We start from the raw sequence: 16569 nt of genomic DNA on the forward strand, positions 1-16569 counted from the left end.
GGAGGATCTTGATACACATGTCTTGGAACTGTGGGCTGCATCATTTCGAATCATGGAGGCCTCTCCCTGTATGCCTGCTCTTCTCATTTGCATCCTCTCCCTTGCTATAAAAGTGATTGTTTGTATAAGTGAGTGAGTGTATGTATAAGTGGGCACCCTTTCCAGAACCACATAGGGAAAACTTGCCTTGAAAGTAAAGAGGCACAAAACATCATGATCTAGAAAATATTTATTGGCACCTGTATTAATTTTCTTTCCATAATCCAAGAAATGAACAGAATGCACAAGATACAGTAAAATGCACTTTTCCCGTTTCAAATAAATATCTTCTACTCTTGTAAAAAAAAATTAGTATTCTGTATAATTTGCTACAGTATATTAATTGATGAAATAAAGCAAGGATACTCTCTGGTTAGACCACCACTTATTTTAGAGATTCCCATGAGCATCTCTGCAGAGAATGTTGTTTCTTTGTAAAAATTACATTGACTTCAAGTTGTTGGTTCTTGTTTGCAAAAGAAAAACATAAGCTCTTTGACTAAGTGTTTACTGGGAGGAAAAAAAGCATCTGAATTTGTGCTGAATCAACTATGTGTAAATTCTGTAGTTAATACTTCCTGCAGCCCGAGTTACAATGATTCTTATGTATCACACTGGTAATTTCCAAAATTAGTGGTTAACAACTTAAATTAACAGTTATGGATATAGTACAGAACCAAGACAGAATTTAAAAGCTCTGTTGTTGGAAGAGACAAAAGTAATGGTGCTATGTAAGACAATTTTGTCATTTTCAAATATTGTTATTCATAACATTTTAAGAACTGAAATCTACTGAATTATACAGACACAACACAGACTTATATACATATACATCCCTGATAAGTTTAAGACAACGTGTTAGCTCTTACAAGTGTTATTAATAAGATTATTTTAGTAACCAACAAAAATCATGTTTAGGTAGTCACCAGTCTTCAAAGGTTTTCATATTTAATCAAATCATCATCAAAACAATACATCATCAGGTAATAAAGGTCTTTAGCACTAAAAAATACCTATGTTAGCAGTCAGTGGATAGTTAACAGGCTAGCTAGAGGAGTTAGTTAACCTTCATACCAGCTCCAGTGCCACCATGATGGCTCATTTCCGTGAATGGATGCAGAAAGGCTGGTCAAACTGTATTACTTCAAAACATAATTGAGCTCAGAAAAGAAATGAAAGAAAGAAAACATACACAGTTGTTATGAACTCTGGGTTCAGCTTTTTGAAGGGCAACAATTATTGTCTGTGTATTATTATATGGAACCTTCATTTTAAAGGGTAGAGAAATTATGTGTTTAGACATTCCTTTTCGGAATGTTAATATGTCTAAAAATTTCTGAAATAGATAACTGTGTATGCCAAAACTCACTAGTCTCACAGGTTTGTGATTTCCTACTTTGACATTCTTCATAATTCTTCCATCTCAAAGTGTGTATTGAAGCTGTTCGCCATTGACGTATGCTCAAAGATCCTTGAAAGACTTGGCTTTAACAGTTCCACAGAGTGACATGACAAGTGCTGAGACGTATCATTTTTCAGAGATAGCATTTGGTCTGTCCCAGGCTCCCTTCTATCATAATACAGAGCCCAGAGCAGAGTAATGGTGAGAATCATGGCAAGGATTTGTGTCACACCAATGGAGATCCCCAGAAACCTTAGTACTTGCAATTGTTTGGTTCCTCTCAAAAAGGAATACATTTTCTTCCCACAACCCTGTAAAAAAAGAAAGAAAGAAAGAAAGAAAGAAAGAAAGAAAGAAAGAAAGAAAGAAAGAGAGAAAGAGAGAAAGAAAGAAGGAAGGAAAGAGAGAGAGAGAGAGAGAGAGAGAGAGAGAGAGAGAGAGAGGAGAAAGAAAGAACATAATCAGTGTTAAATTGTCAAAAACAGTGATTTTAATTTTAAAAAAGACATCAATCTAATCAGTGGGCTAAATTTAGGAATTTTAAGATACTGACCCTTAACTAAGGTCTTGTACACACCCTGAAAAGCCCTGATAGCTCATTATTCTGTCCAGCATCCTTCTTTTATTTTCCACACACAGACACTGGTATAAAACCCAGTGTCTAGAGCACAACTTATTAAATAGTTTGTAATGATGACAGCTTTTCACTTGAGTAACTTAATATAACCTTGGGCACATAGGTTTGTTTAATAGCTATGCCAATAAAATATTTACTCATAATAAATCATAAATGTATTTTAAAACAGTTCTTTGAGACTAGAGAGGTATCTCAGCTGTTAAGAGCACTTGCTTCACAGTTAAGTCCAGGGTTCGATCCAAGCACCTATGAAACAAGCCAGGCATCTTGTGCATCCCTGTAACTCCAAGTTCAAAGATGTGGAGACAGGATGATTGATGGAGTTGCTGGTTTCCAGGTGGCCCCAGGTTCAGAGAGAGACCCTGTCTAAACAAATAGTCAGGAGGTGACAGAGGAGGGCATCAGACATGTTCTTCTGGTTTTTGAACTTGAGCAAAGGCTAGTGTGACTGCAGACACTCATGAGGATTCACATACAGATACAGACACAGACACAGACACAGACATAGACAGACAGACACACACACACACACACATAAATATTTTTAAATTTAGTATGCATATAAATTTACCATTTATGAAAGGGCAAAGCAATTTGCATAATGATAAAAAGAGGTGTGCTTGTAGCTTTCTACATTAAAATTTGACTCTTAGTTCAGTATTTCATATTGCAATGTTTGATCCTATTATCGAGTGTTTCAAAGTTGATCAATATTTTCATTTTATACTCTCAATGCCAATGATACTTACTTGAATGAAGTACATAGTGGCCAGGAGTATGTTTAGGTCCAGGTGAGAAACTGTTAGAAATTCTACTCTAATCCCAAGTCAACATTCATTTAATAATTTTTAGTAAGCTAAAAAAAAATCAGTAACTAAACCACCAGTTTTAAAGACCAAATTCTTACACAATATAGTATACATTAGTATAATTTTTACATAGTATGGAATGATGATAGAAAAATAGTATGTTTTCAGAGTAAGATCTTATGTTTCAACTGAGGGATGTGGTGTTGTACCCCTTTAATCCCAGAACTCAAGAGGCAGAGGCATATGGATGTCTGTCTGTGTGTTCAAGGCCAGCCCGGTCTACAAAACACATTCCAGAACAGCTGTGGTTACTACATAGAGAAAACATGTCTTGAAAATAAAAGCAAGGTTTCTATAAATATGCACAGTTCTGTTTATGCAGTTAAAAACACTGTAATGTATGACAATCACGTGTCTGAGCTGACCTGTTTCAGGCAATGTTGTTGGCTCTGTATGCCCTGAACAAACACAAGTGCAGTGCAAATATACACGTGTGCACCGAACCACAGATGCAGTGAATCCTGAGAAGTGACATGGACAGATGCTACCAGAAATACCTAGGATCCATTATGGGTTTGACTTCAAACATCGTGGCACATTTAGAGACCTTTTACTGTTACCAAATTTTTCATAACACCCCATGTGGGATCGTGAGCCACAGTTTAAGAAACTATGATCTAAAGAAAGTTGGCAAACGTTTTGCTGTGTGTGTAAAGGGCTACATAGAGAGTATTTTAGGCTTGGCGGCCTATACCTTCTAGATTGCAGCTTCACATTTTCTCCAGTGTGATACAAAAACAGACACTGACAATGGCTAATGAATGAAGATGGGTGTTGCTATGAAGTTCCATGCACAGAAATGCTCCAGGCCATATTTAGCTAAAGGCTGTAGTCTGGTGATTAATGAGCTAGATATAGCCAAATTATTTCTATTATTATCCTTATTGTTGTTGTTCTTGCTATTGTTTTTGTTTGGGGCATTGCTGAGTTGTAGTAATGCCTCACTTAGTAAGAGACTACCCCCTACTTCCAAATCTACAGCATCTCTTCAGTCTGCTACTAAACATGCTGATGCAAGAGATAAACTTGTATTCATCACTACCTCTGAATACTGCACAAGGAGAGTACTTATGAGTGACTTACTGTCATGCTGTAACATCTATCCTATCTGAAGGATCTGAAACATATATATGATATTCCCATATAGGCCATGGATACTTGAGAAAAAATTAACAAGGTCATTGTCAGTGATAAGTTTTATGAAAAGAGTCTAATGCGATTCTACAGCATATAAGAGAAGAAAATTCTAAAGAAAAATACGATAAACAGAAGGAGGAGGAGGAAAGCTATGCCTTGTAGCTATGGAGACAGGCATTCAGAAAGCAACTGGGAATTATATTGATTTGGGAACATATCAATAGTAGGTTATCTATAGCCCATGACCTTGTTTGCTCTCATTGCTCACCAAAGGTGCTTTTTGCAGCAGAAGGAAACCCAGAAATCCAAAACTGGTCAAAATACAAGTAACAATTGACCGTAGAGTGCTCATCCCCTACTGATGCAGCTGTAACACAAGCCTTCCACCTAAGGCTCAGAAAACATCCCAGAAGTGATATAGAAAGATTTTAAGATTCAGAGGAACAGCATATAAGTTACAAAATAGTGTCATCTATATATATTACAGGGAGCTGCATCTATGAAATCGCAACAATACGGTACCTAAAAACACCGGCATAATGGCAATGCCAGTTGACATTCCAACCTGTATGGGAGAAATTTCATAAAGCCCTACTCTTAAATAAGGAGCTACATCAATTAACTGCTTTTAAGAGAGAAGAGAATCAGTCTGCCCCTAAGGACAGGCTTCAGTGGGTTCTCCAACCACAAGTGGTCAGCCCTAAACAAATGTACATATGGGTCACGCTACATGGTTGTGTTATATTTATACATACATATTGTTATATAGCAAGACTAATTAAAGAAGAAGCTAGATGATTGGATGGAGTGGGGAGAGGGGAATGGGAAGACTTGAAGGTATGTGAGTGTCGGCGGGGGGAAGTGACTTAAACACAGTACTCAGTCATGAATAAAGTAGAAGTAGGAAAAATTGTGACAAAGAAAACTGGAGTAAAAAAAAAAAACAGAGAAAAGGTATTGTGACTAAGGGCTGCACTGTCAACTTTTAGAGGAATCATTGAGCAGTTGTATTGTCTTTAGGGACCTGTGTCCACAGCAAGCACACAGTTTAGAAATAATCTACTCTGCTACAGAAACCTAATTTTAAATTAAGGTGCCTAACTGAGAAATTATTTTATAACATACTCAGAAGCTTTTGGATTCCAGTAGAAGTGACTTAGTGTTTACCCTCTAAAGATAGCCACTGGGATAAAAGGAAATCCATAAATATTGAAATTACTGCCTCCATGTCTGCTTTGACAGAGCCCACAAAGAATTCATATATCAATGAAGACTAGACACGGAATCGGTGATCATTTCATAGATCTTATTAGAAGGAAGGAAGTTCATCCATTTGAAAAAAAACAAACAAACAAAAGCAACAGCAACAAAAAAAAAACCCACTAGTTGGTAATTTTACTCCAGTAATACATAACTTCAAGACAATAAGAAATCCTATAAGAGTGATCAGACACTCTGTAGTAACTGCCCTTTCCTGGTAATAAAAAGTTAAAAGAAAAATAGAGTAAAGGGTTGCCAGTCTTACCAGAAGTAAGTGTAATGTGCTTTAGAACTCATAACATGGGCTGGAGAGATGGCTCAGTGGTGAAGAGCACTAACTCCTCTTCCAGAGGTCCTGAGTTCAATTCCCAGCAACCACATGGTGGCTCCCATTACAGATGGTTATCTGTAATGAGATTCAAGACCCTCTTCTGGTGTGTCTGAACACAACTACACTGTACTTATATGTATAAAAATGAATCTTAAAAAAAAACAACATTGAACATTGACCTGTAGTCACACCTCTGTCTTTCCTACCATAGCAAGAAAGATGAACACATACACACTGACATGCTCAAGTGATCTGTAGAAAACCAAAATACAAACCACTAAAGCAATTTTACCAAGTTCAACAAGCTTTGAAACCATTCCACTCAGATATTTATCAGAGTCTATTCATCTTTAATGTGCTCATGTAGTACAGTGTAGTACTGTTGCTAAGGTCGTGAACTAAAGACTCACTACTCTCATCTTGAAACAGATAACCAATGCCACTTGTTTGGGACATTAGGGGTGCAGATCCTGATCTCTGTGTTGTCCCATAGGCTAGAAAGCTCGAATCTACATCCAGATGGAAAAACTGATGGCCAGCAGATAGAAGTGAAGTTGCAACACTTTGTAAGATTATGAAAAATCCCCGAAGTATAGCATTACATCACCAACAAATACTGACGTTTTAAGCCTTGCCTATCAGTGGTTTTTTAGGAAAGTGAAATCACTATCCAAAATGTCTACCTGCTATGGAGAGGTTAGACCACTAGCCTTCTGACAGAGTAGACAGTCTATGTAATTTAGAAATAGTACTTTTTAATAATTACATGTAAATGCAAAGCTTTAGTTTCAGACATGTGGAATGTTACTATAGATAGACACCTCTTTTAACCTTATTGCTGAAAATATGTATCATATTTTCCTATCAGTTTCTCAGGAAATGAACATAATACACCCTTCGGTGGTTTCAGGCTGGTGATCTTTGTCTGCAGTATTGAGGTATAAATATGGGTCATTAACACATATGGAAAATTAGTATAGACATTCTAATATGTAGTTAATGATAAACTTTAGAATGAAAGGTGAACCACTCAAGGATCCACATTTTCAATTAAATGAGAAAAGTAAGTTCAAAAGATCTATTCTGTAACAGAGTGACTACAGTTAATAATGTATTTAAAAAGCAAAGCATTCAGGAAATACCCATGCTGCTGGCTCAACCCTTTGAAATGCAATACATCAATTATTTCATTTTGCTCCCTCAATAGTCTCTAGAACTTAAATTTTGCCTATATATTTTCATCTTTGTATTAAGTCCCTCTTCCCTTTACAATAATTCATTTTAAGCAGACAGCTCATAGGAGAGGTAATGTTTCTTTTTTAAATATGTAAGTAAACTGTAGCCGTAGTTAGTCACATACAACCTATTTGGCTTCATATTTTGGCATTATAAGCACTCAGTGTTGATATTTTTCAAAATCATATTTAGCTTTTAAAATGTACAGTTAATTGTATTATCCAAGATGCACTAGGAATGAGATACATTAGTTAAGAAAAAATGTTCTAGAGTGAAGTGGATCTTGGAAGTCAGTAGGCCAACTTTCCATCTTTTCTAAAGCTTGGAGAAAATTTAGTGACATTAGCAAAGTGTGCCCAGTAAGCCTTCCGAGCAGCGTCTTCCACAAGAGCAATGGCAGCACAGCAGAACTGGTCAGAATCAACTTTTTCAGATCTTTGGGAATTAGCCAGAGACTTGAAGTAATCCAAGTCATGTTTATTCCACAAGGCACCTGGGTCTCAAAAAGAGCAGAAAGCTTTGTGGAATTTGGATATCCACTGTTCTATCTCTCTTCTGAGCTCTGCACTAGTCTTGAAAACCAGTCTATGTCCATGGTAGATACTGGGCACAAAAGAGCAGAATAGATTTGATTTAAAGCCTAATTCCTAACAATAATTGCTATTATTTGTCAACTCTGGTGGCTGTCTAAAACTTTAGGCTGCTTTTATGTGACTTTAGAGCTCAGCCAGTGGAGTAGCTTTGTCCCTGGAAATGTTCACCAAAGACCATCAGAGCATCTGTTGATCACAGTGGCAACTTGAGGTGTGGGTTGGTAGTTGTACACTTTTTGGCCAAACAAATGCTTCAGAGACTTCATAGTTAAGGAACAGTGAGTCCATCTATGGTATATGTGGAAGAGCTCTATCTGCCTTGAGAAAGTTACACATATACCCAAGGTTATACATGAACTTGGTAAAGACCTGAGAAGGCCTGACAATCTCACTTCTAAATGGCCTTAAGATTCTTTGACAAATGGCTAGGAGATTATCATCTCAGGAAATCTCTGTTAATTCACTAACTGACCCCACCCCAAAGTACCTGAGCAGGAACTTCAAATGCCACACATAACAAAAATAACACAAACTTTACAAAATTAGTGTAGAAATTTTAATAGGTTAACAACCAACCACAAGAAATTTTCACGGTATATGGTGAAGGCTTCTTAAATTATTTGAAATGTCCAGCTGGAAGGTAGGAAAAGAAAGAAGAAAGAAAGGTACAAGGAAAGAGAAGAGGAATGGAAGTAGGAAGGAAGGACAGAGGCAGAAAGGGAAGGAAGGAGGGACCGAGGAAGGGAGGGAGGGACGGAGGGGGGAGGGAGGAAAAGAGGGAGAGAGGGAAGAAGAAAGTAAAGAAAAACTTACATGAAGTGCAAAAAAAGAAGAAAGACTCACATGTATAATATAAGAATGTTTTAAAGCACTGCTTCTCAGCCTTCCTAAGGCTGTGACCCGTTAATACAGTTAGCTGTGTTGGGGTGATCCGCCCAACCATGGAATCATTTTCATTGTCACTTCATACCTGTAATTTTGCTATGGTTATGAATTGTCATGTAAAGATCTGTTTTGGTTTTTTTTTTTTTTTTTGGTGATCTTAGGCTAGCCCTGTGAAGAGGACATTTGACCTCCCAAAGGGGTCACAACTCACAGGTTTTAAAGGAAATCTTAAGTTGCAACTCTAATGAGATTTCTCATCTCACTGATGAGTCTTACCAAGACTACACCTTCTCTTTCTGACAGGGGCTCCTATACCTCAGACTGGCCTCAAATTAAGTCACTATGTTGCTGAGAATGGCCGTGAACTTCTATCCCCCCCACCTCCCAATTGCCAAGATTACAGCTGTGTGCCACTGCTCCTGGTTTATTTGATGCTAGAAACCTTATCCAAGGATTCCTGTATGCTACAACTGAGATAAGTACCCCATACAACTGTCTCTTACCAGTCATATCTGTGCTGGTAGTGCCTTTGCAACAGGATGTGTTACTTCTTCTGTGCTCAGCCTATTCCTTCCCATACCACAGGGTCACCTCTGCCTCAGTTTAGCCCTCCATGAATCTATTATCCAGGTCTAATATGCCCAGTTCTTCTAGCTTTTCCAATGCATATGCCTAGCCACTAACAATTCTTTTTATGGGGTAAGGGGGGTGTTGTTTCAAGACAGGGTTTTACTGTGTAGCCCTGGCTATCCTGGAACTCACTCTGTAAACTGGGCAGCCTCTAACTTACAGAAATCTGCCTGCCTCTGCCTCCCAAGGGCTTGGATTAAAGGCATGTGCCACCACCTCCTGACCCCCTCATGATCTTTTTCTGGATTGTGCTGAGTTTGTCAACATTACATTGAAAGTGATAAAAATGCAGGGGAATTTTAAGAAAGTCGAGGCTATTATAAATTAGTTTGGATCCAGGTGAAAAGCAAGTTATTTGGTTCACCCAGAATATCAAACATGGAACTGTATTAATATACCACTAGACCAGGTGTGGTTCCTTCTACACGAGGACACTATGGAAAGACTTGATCTCCACCTTGGGACAAGAACACACAATTGACTCAGAGAAGAGATCCTAATGGAGTCCCCTGCTTTTCAGTCAATGTGTCAAACTTATCACTTTATTATCTGCAAATTTATACCCTTCAAATGATACAGAATTTATAGTCCTTAAGTTTGTCCCATAAGAAATTATAGTATATTTTCTTCTATCAAGGACCTCTTGGAACCAGGCAGTAGTGGCACATGCCTTTAATCTCAGAACTCGAGAGGCAGAGGAAGGTAGATTTTTTAGTTTCAGGCTAGCCTGGTCTACAGAATGAATTCCAGGATAACCAGGGCTACATAAAGAAACCAGGACTCATAAAACAAAAACAAAATGAGGAACCTAGTAACAAGGTTATAAATTAGAGGATTATAAATTAATGCAAATGAAATAAAATGAAATGGCATCTCTATCACCAGAAAACCAGATCACCACATTCTGCTGATGTACAATATACTAACCTTGCCTTCTATGTATTATGCCCCTCTAAGGTACTTTCCTGGTAGGTTTTAAAGAACACTATTTTAAAAAATCCATCTTGTTTGGCCCTCATGCCTCACTGGACAATGACAGGGGGATTGGAGCCATTAAAAAGTCCCCTTCTCAGGCCTCTATCCTCACCTTTGCACAATTAGAATAGCCACAACCCTTCTATACTTAGAGAAGGGAGATGTCAGGGGCAGCCCTGCTTATACATTGAAGGCCTAAAATCATCCATAGGCCTAAAATCAGCAATAGGCCTGTCATACATGTATACTAACACCAAGTCTTGAGTCTCTGTGGAAAAAAACTGAAACAGATCGCTATAAGCTATTGTAAACATGCAGCTTTTGTGGAAAATTACCAGCCTGAGTAGTCATAGACCTTGCAAATATGTAGCCTTGGCAAATAGTACCAACTTAGATAAGGACAAGTGAATCATAGGCAGAGTCATAGTGACCTCTTCCCCTGAACCTTCACCCAACCGATACCCTGTTCTGAAAGATATCTGTATTCCCCCAGAACACCCACACTCCAGTGTCATCCCCTTCCCCACATCCTGCCTTTTTGTGCTTATAACCCCTGTGTGAATAAGTAAAAATTATTATTTGATTTAAATAAATAAATAAATAAATAAATAAATAAATAAATAAATAAAATCCATCTCTACATTGGATCTCTAAATTGGTGAAAATAAAGTTGAAAACATTTCACTAGATAAATTATAAGCTGTATACATAAAATCCCACTTGAGAAAACACCACTTTGTAATTTTCCTCCCTTTGAGAAATTAGACCATTTACTCTTCCAGCATGAAGGCTATGCAGAAAAGCAAGCCTCCTTTTCAGGAGTCTGTTAGGGAAGCTCACAGGCAGCAGGACACTCAACTACAGCAACTGGTAACCTTCGTACTGAGCGCGCCTGCTTGGTTTTTCCTCTCCCTTCACCTTGACTTTTCGATTCTATTTATATTTCATTATTAATATGCTGCTTCGTATATGCTGCATTAGATTTTTTATTTAATAAAAGGCACAAGATGTAAGCATATAAATAACAGCATAAATTTCTCTAAGGTGCACACAATTTAACCCATCTTTGTGACTCAGAACAATCTTGCAACATAATAAATGTTATGCTGAGTGCCAGTGAAGCGTTTCCATGAGTGCTTAAAGTCAGATTACCAGATTAACTTTTCAAACCAACACTCTTCTACATGGGGTCATTTTCTTCTCCTTTCTTTCTCTAAATTCATCACAGAAGCAACTCCAGCATTCGGTTTTCATTTGCATCACGCTTCCTGAAGAAATCACATCAGAATATAATCCTGACCTTATTTTGAGCCACTGAAATAATTATAAATCTGGTTTATACTTTTTCAGTATAAAACTAAATTGTTGAAACTAGAATACGAGGCCTAGACAACACAATAAGAATATATGCTTGCATCGCCTATCGCTGTTCATAACAAGGCAGGTAGTGTAAACACAAACTTCCTAGGCGTAAGTGAAAAAAAGAATAGAAATCGTAGAGATCAAAAATATGTTTTATTTTTGTTCACCATAGGAAGGAAGTAAATTTCATTCATTTGTTTATTTGCAGATAAAATATTCTGAGTTGATTTTACTTGAATATAACGTTTTCGTCTTAAATAAAGCCACATGAGCCCTACACTGATAACTTCAGATAATTCAAAGATATGAATAAGACTTCCTGGCTCATCTCCTTTCCTTGCTGCAATATTAAAATTCTTGTCAACTATTAACCATAAATAACAACACCGCATTTATAAGAAGAAAAAAACCACACACACATGAATCTCTTTCCAAGCTTGTATTTGAAGGCACGTCAGGATGCCTCATTTCACTTGAGGAAATTATACACTTGAAATTATTCTCTGATCTATCTCCAAAATGAGTTTCTAAAATTGGAAGAACACCCATGGCTTTTCAGTACTCAATATTCTCAGGCCACACCAGAAATCCAGGCAGTCCTTGAAAGGATTATGAAGATAAAGAAGAAATAAGATCGAGGTGCCGATATATGCATAATAATATTGATATTTTTTATAATTGATTTTTTGATGATAAACACACTCTCAAGTTTGAAATGAGTGTGGTAATTATCAGGTACAAGTATATAATCGTCGGTTCTATTTCTTTTAGAGTCCAAGAAATGAAAGCTAGAAGTTCATGAGTTCATAGATGTTAAGCATGTTGGTCAAAAATTCTTCACTAAGAATCTTAACCCCAGCAGTGCTTCCTTAAAGGACGACCTAGACAGCATGTACTAAAACAATACCTTCTCACCTCTAAAGAGTAAAGTTTATCTAGGCATGGGAAACACTAATGCAGAAGTCATTTTAGTATTTTTGAATGCACAACAGATCCTCATAGCTCACTGAATCTTCATAAGGCCCACAGGATACAGGCAACATTATCAAGTGTAAAAACACAATGCTTGGCTACATGTTTTGCAATTTGGCCAAAACGACATATAAAGAGACTGGAGTCTAAAAACTCCACAAGCACACTCAGGTTTCCACAGCTGAAGAGGTCCCATGCCTGGCTCACACGAGGGTTTATTGGTAGACCCCTTCTAACGTGACTTGTTCACCCAAGCTGTTCAAGTACCGGAAGAAGGGAAAAGAGAAATTGCACATTATCAAAATCCTTGACCTGAAAAATCCACCTTCAGTTAGCACAGAAACACATAGCCAGAAGATGTAGCCTTTTCTGTTAGTATAAGCAAAATGAAGGCCAATGCAGCTAGTTAAAAACTTAATTGCAGTACACTCATTTTTCTATTTAATTCAATAAATTCTTCAACAAATTGCTGTTATTGGCATCATTAGCTACCACTGTGCACTGAAAAAATGTATGCTTATTACATACCAAGTAGTGTATGGAAGATTTCTGTTTATCTTTGTGCTGCTGATATTGTATCTAACCAACAAGAAATTCGAGGCTTAGAATTGAAAAGTTTTAATAAACTCATCTAGCTCTTGACCATGTAGACCACTAGAGATATCTAAGTCCTAGCTCCTGAAGCAAACAGAGCCGAGCTTAGTTACTCTCAGCCATACAACCTGAGCCCAAGTCTACTGTCTCTTCCTGGATGACTTTTTTTTTAATGCTGATAATATTGAGAGAATTGTCTTCGGATTTTAATAAGCTAATACACTTAACAGAATGCTGTGAAAACGAGTATCCTATGAGTTGAAAAACTTGGGTGTCTCTGTCAGGGTTTGCACACCCTACCCAAAAGGTGATAGTCAGTTTTTAGACTAAACATGAAAGCACCCCGCAGAAGCAAGGTCCCATGGCTATGATCTTCTCCTGCTCATCTGGTTCTTTTTGTTGTTGTTGTTTTGTTTTGTTTTGTCCTCAAAGTAATGTAGAGATACTAAACTTCCGATTCTCTAAAGTAAGCTATAGAACCTCAGAGCTCATTTTCGAATGTCCTCCTCCCCCTGGAAACTCAATGGTTAGTGATCTGCAATTAGGTATTTAACTAGCAGTATTAACTAGCCCTCATTTTGCTCATTGTAACAGTAACTTCGGCTTCTTCTTGCCCTGAGTTTTTGTGCTAACTGAAGGTGGATTTTTCAGGTCAAGGATTTTGTTAATCTGCAGTTTCTCCTTTTCCTGCTCACACTGAGCAGACAGAGACCATGATGAAGAGACAGCAGAAAGAATCTGAAAGTGGATTCGCTGACATCCTTCCCGTCTGGTTGACCATTTTGGTTGTCTGGCCAAGCTTCTCTCCTGCTTTACACTCATTCATTAGATTTCAGGTAACAGTTTTCTCCAGGTGTTTGGATTTTCATTTCTCAAGGTAACTTTCCATGTAAAAGTTCTTTTGAGTATGTGTTAAGCTGTCTTGAAGCCATGTCAACCTTGAGTCTTGTGGTGGGTGAGGAAGCAATATTATGCTTTGCCTCCCATATAACTTTTGACCCTTGATGAAGGGAAGTTCAACCATAACAGGCATAAAGGCCTTTCTGGAATAGGATATGCTCCCCTTTCAAGTTCTTTCCCTCTGCCCAGAACACTCGGAGAAAGTAGGAGTAACTCTGAAAGACAGGTACCTAAGAAGGTAAGGTTCCATCACCATTGGCCCCTGAGCCAACTTTAGCCTTGAGCTGACTGGCAGCCCAAACCAGCTGGCTGATCTAGCAAAGAGAAACAAACCCCTACCTCATCTAAGCTATTGTACCAGTCTTTCTTTAATTGGCACACACAAAATCCGCATCTCTAAGAGGAGTGCTGCCTCCTGAGCTCTATACTGCCTCCTGGATTTTTGCATCACAGTGTAATTTTTGACCACAGCCTTAAAGTCAGCACTTTAACAATGGAACTAATAGAATCTAATCACCCCCAAGCCTCAGTACAGACTTCATCTATCCAGGATCCAAATCAAAGCCAGCAAGCTTGCAGCTTTACTGCCACACCCCACAGTCTACACCTAATTTTTTCTGTTCTTAACTTTAAGCACTTTTTCCACACTTCTTCCATCCACCCTATTCTCAGTGCCATAGACTGAACCCAGGCCTTATAAACACATGAATTATCCAGCAGTCTTCTACCTAATTTTTTTTTACCTTAAGTCCTCACCTTAATCCCCTGCCTCATTCCATTCTTTACAACACCAGCATTAAGATTTTTTTTTTTAAAAAAAAGCATATCTAAACTAATAGCTACATAACATACTTTTGCAAGCCAACATCCTATAAAGGCTTTTCATGGCGCGACATTCTGCAAGTAAACACTGCTAGTCTCTATTAATAAAGCAGAGGAGGAAAGTGGCCATTCTGAACAGTGAATAAGGAACAGGAAATTCGCAATTGAAAGAACAATGCATTTGTATACCTGCAGCAAAACTGTCAGAGAAGTTCCAAAGCAGATTAGATCAAGCAAAGCCTGAAGATAAAAGCCAGCTCAGGGCTCCTGCCACAAACAACCCAAACCGGTCCTGCAGGGGCTTTGATAAAACAGAAGAGACCCAAGCCAGAGTCAACCTGATCCTGCTGGCAGTTTAGAAGGAGATAATGAAGCCAGAAGAAAGGCAGGAGGGAAGATCTCTGAGTTTATATAAAGAACCCCAGAAAGGAATTTCTTGGGGAAATTCCATCTAAATAACCACTGAGCTTGAAAAGCTGCCTACCGGTCAGCATCTGGGCAGGGGGCTCTCTGTGTGTTTATCTGAATGTGTAGACTCGTTATTAATAAATCAGTATCCCGCGACTACTTTGTAATAAGACTTCCTTTCATAGGAATGCCTCAAATTTGTGAGCACGGTTGCCTTTTGACTCGGCAATTACAGGCTGTAAAATCTGTGTGTGAGCAGACCATATGGGGCTATTCATAACCCAGCCCTGACTCTGTGCATCACGGTGCTGGGGCCATTCCCTTCACTTGCTGTCAGTTCTAACTCTGGACCATTGCTTATCTGGAAATGACATTCTCTACCACCTGCCAATCAAATGCTTTCTTCCCTTGGATAAACACCTACTTATCCGTTAAGACCAACAGGCCCTTGAGATTCCACCACTGCTACATGTTCTTCCTACTGCACATCTGGAGCACAAAGACAATTACAATTAAGGATTGCCTACTCCTTACCTGCTCCTTTCTGTGCCTTCCTTCAGGAGGACCCACCTCATTATTTTCTAGTCCCTTTTATGGCTATGTGTTAGTGACTCGGCCAACTTGCCTGAAGGGCTAAACTCGTCCCCCTTCTAATTATTTGTAGTTCTCTGTAATTCTCACTCCTAATTTCTTGTCTGTACCATGTGTGAAGATTTTTCTTGGTCCTGAGGATAATCCCACACAAACCAAAGAATAAGATGACAGTCGAAAATCAACTGGCCCTCTCAGTAGGCAGAGTTTGATGGAAGGCCATACTTATTCCCACCACAGCATTTTTGTACCCATAACACTGTGTTATATCTCCACCTCAGCTCAGAAATGCTAGGGGAAATTATAGTAGGACATCGGGTGTGAAAAATGTTTCCTTACGCAAAGGATGCTAATTGTTAGAACTGACCAAAGATGTTAATAGGAGAGGAATATTAACAAACAACACTGAGGGCTGAGAAGTTGCCCAGAAAATAAAGAAAATGTATACTGATTGCATTTTGAGTATAGATGAATACAAAAGGGAGGGGCAAGAACAGAAGCACACAGCATCTCAATGGGACAGGATATGTGAATTCATTGTACTCAGCCCACACATCAAACAACACTGTAATAGGAGTATGAAGACTTCAGACAATCTTGATGACCAAGTTTTAGGTTATTCTTACTTCTTTTTAATTACTCCATGTCCGCCTATGTGTAACAGTTTGAGCGATAATTCTGCTGTTGATTTTTTACCTAGAGTTCCCAATTCCCCATGTCTTTCTCCACCCCATATCCTCTTGAGAAACTCTGATCATGTTGTCTGGCCATCATCACTAATTCTTTGTTTTAATTTCTGTTGTTCTCTGTCAAATCTCCCTTGATCCTAAAGTTTCCTTTTAATAACTTTCCATTCACTGACGCTCACCTGCTCCTTAACTAAGTCCCCACCCCTGGTCTCCAGTCCAGGGTCACCGGTGTCCTGC

General features: G+C 38.4%; 1 protein-coding gene across 13 annotated transcripts in view; it reads right to left on the bottom strand.

Annotated features, from left to right (window-relative positions):
* Positions 1-211: 211 nt before the first annotated feature.
* Tspan12 (tetraspanin 12) overlaps positions 212-16569 on the bottom strand; it is a 92297-nt gene continuing 75939 nt past the window's right edge. For all 13 annotated transcript variants that reach the window (XM_028762552.1, XM_028762555.1, XM_028762547.1 and 10 more), the window contains one exon: positions 212-1752. In XM_028762552.1, the coding sequence (XP_028618385.1) occupies positions 1447-1752 (306 nt within the window). In that variant the 3' untranslated portion in view covers positions 212-1446. The remainder of the gene's footprint in view (positions 1753-16569) is intronic.

Source organism: Grammomys surdaster, unplaced genomic scaffold (assembly GCF_004785775.1).
Source record: "Grammomys surdaster isolate TR1022 unplaced genomic scaffold, NIH_TR_1.0 134, whole genome shotgun sequence".
Lineage (NCBI taxonomy): Eukaryota > Metazoa > Chordata > Mammalia > Rodentia > Muridae > Grammomys > Grammomys surdaster.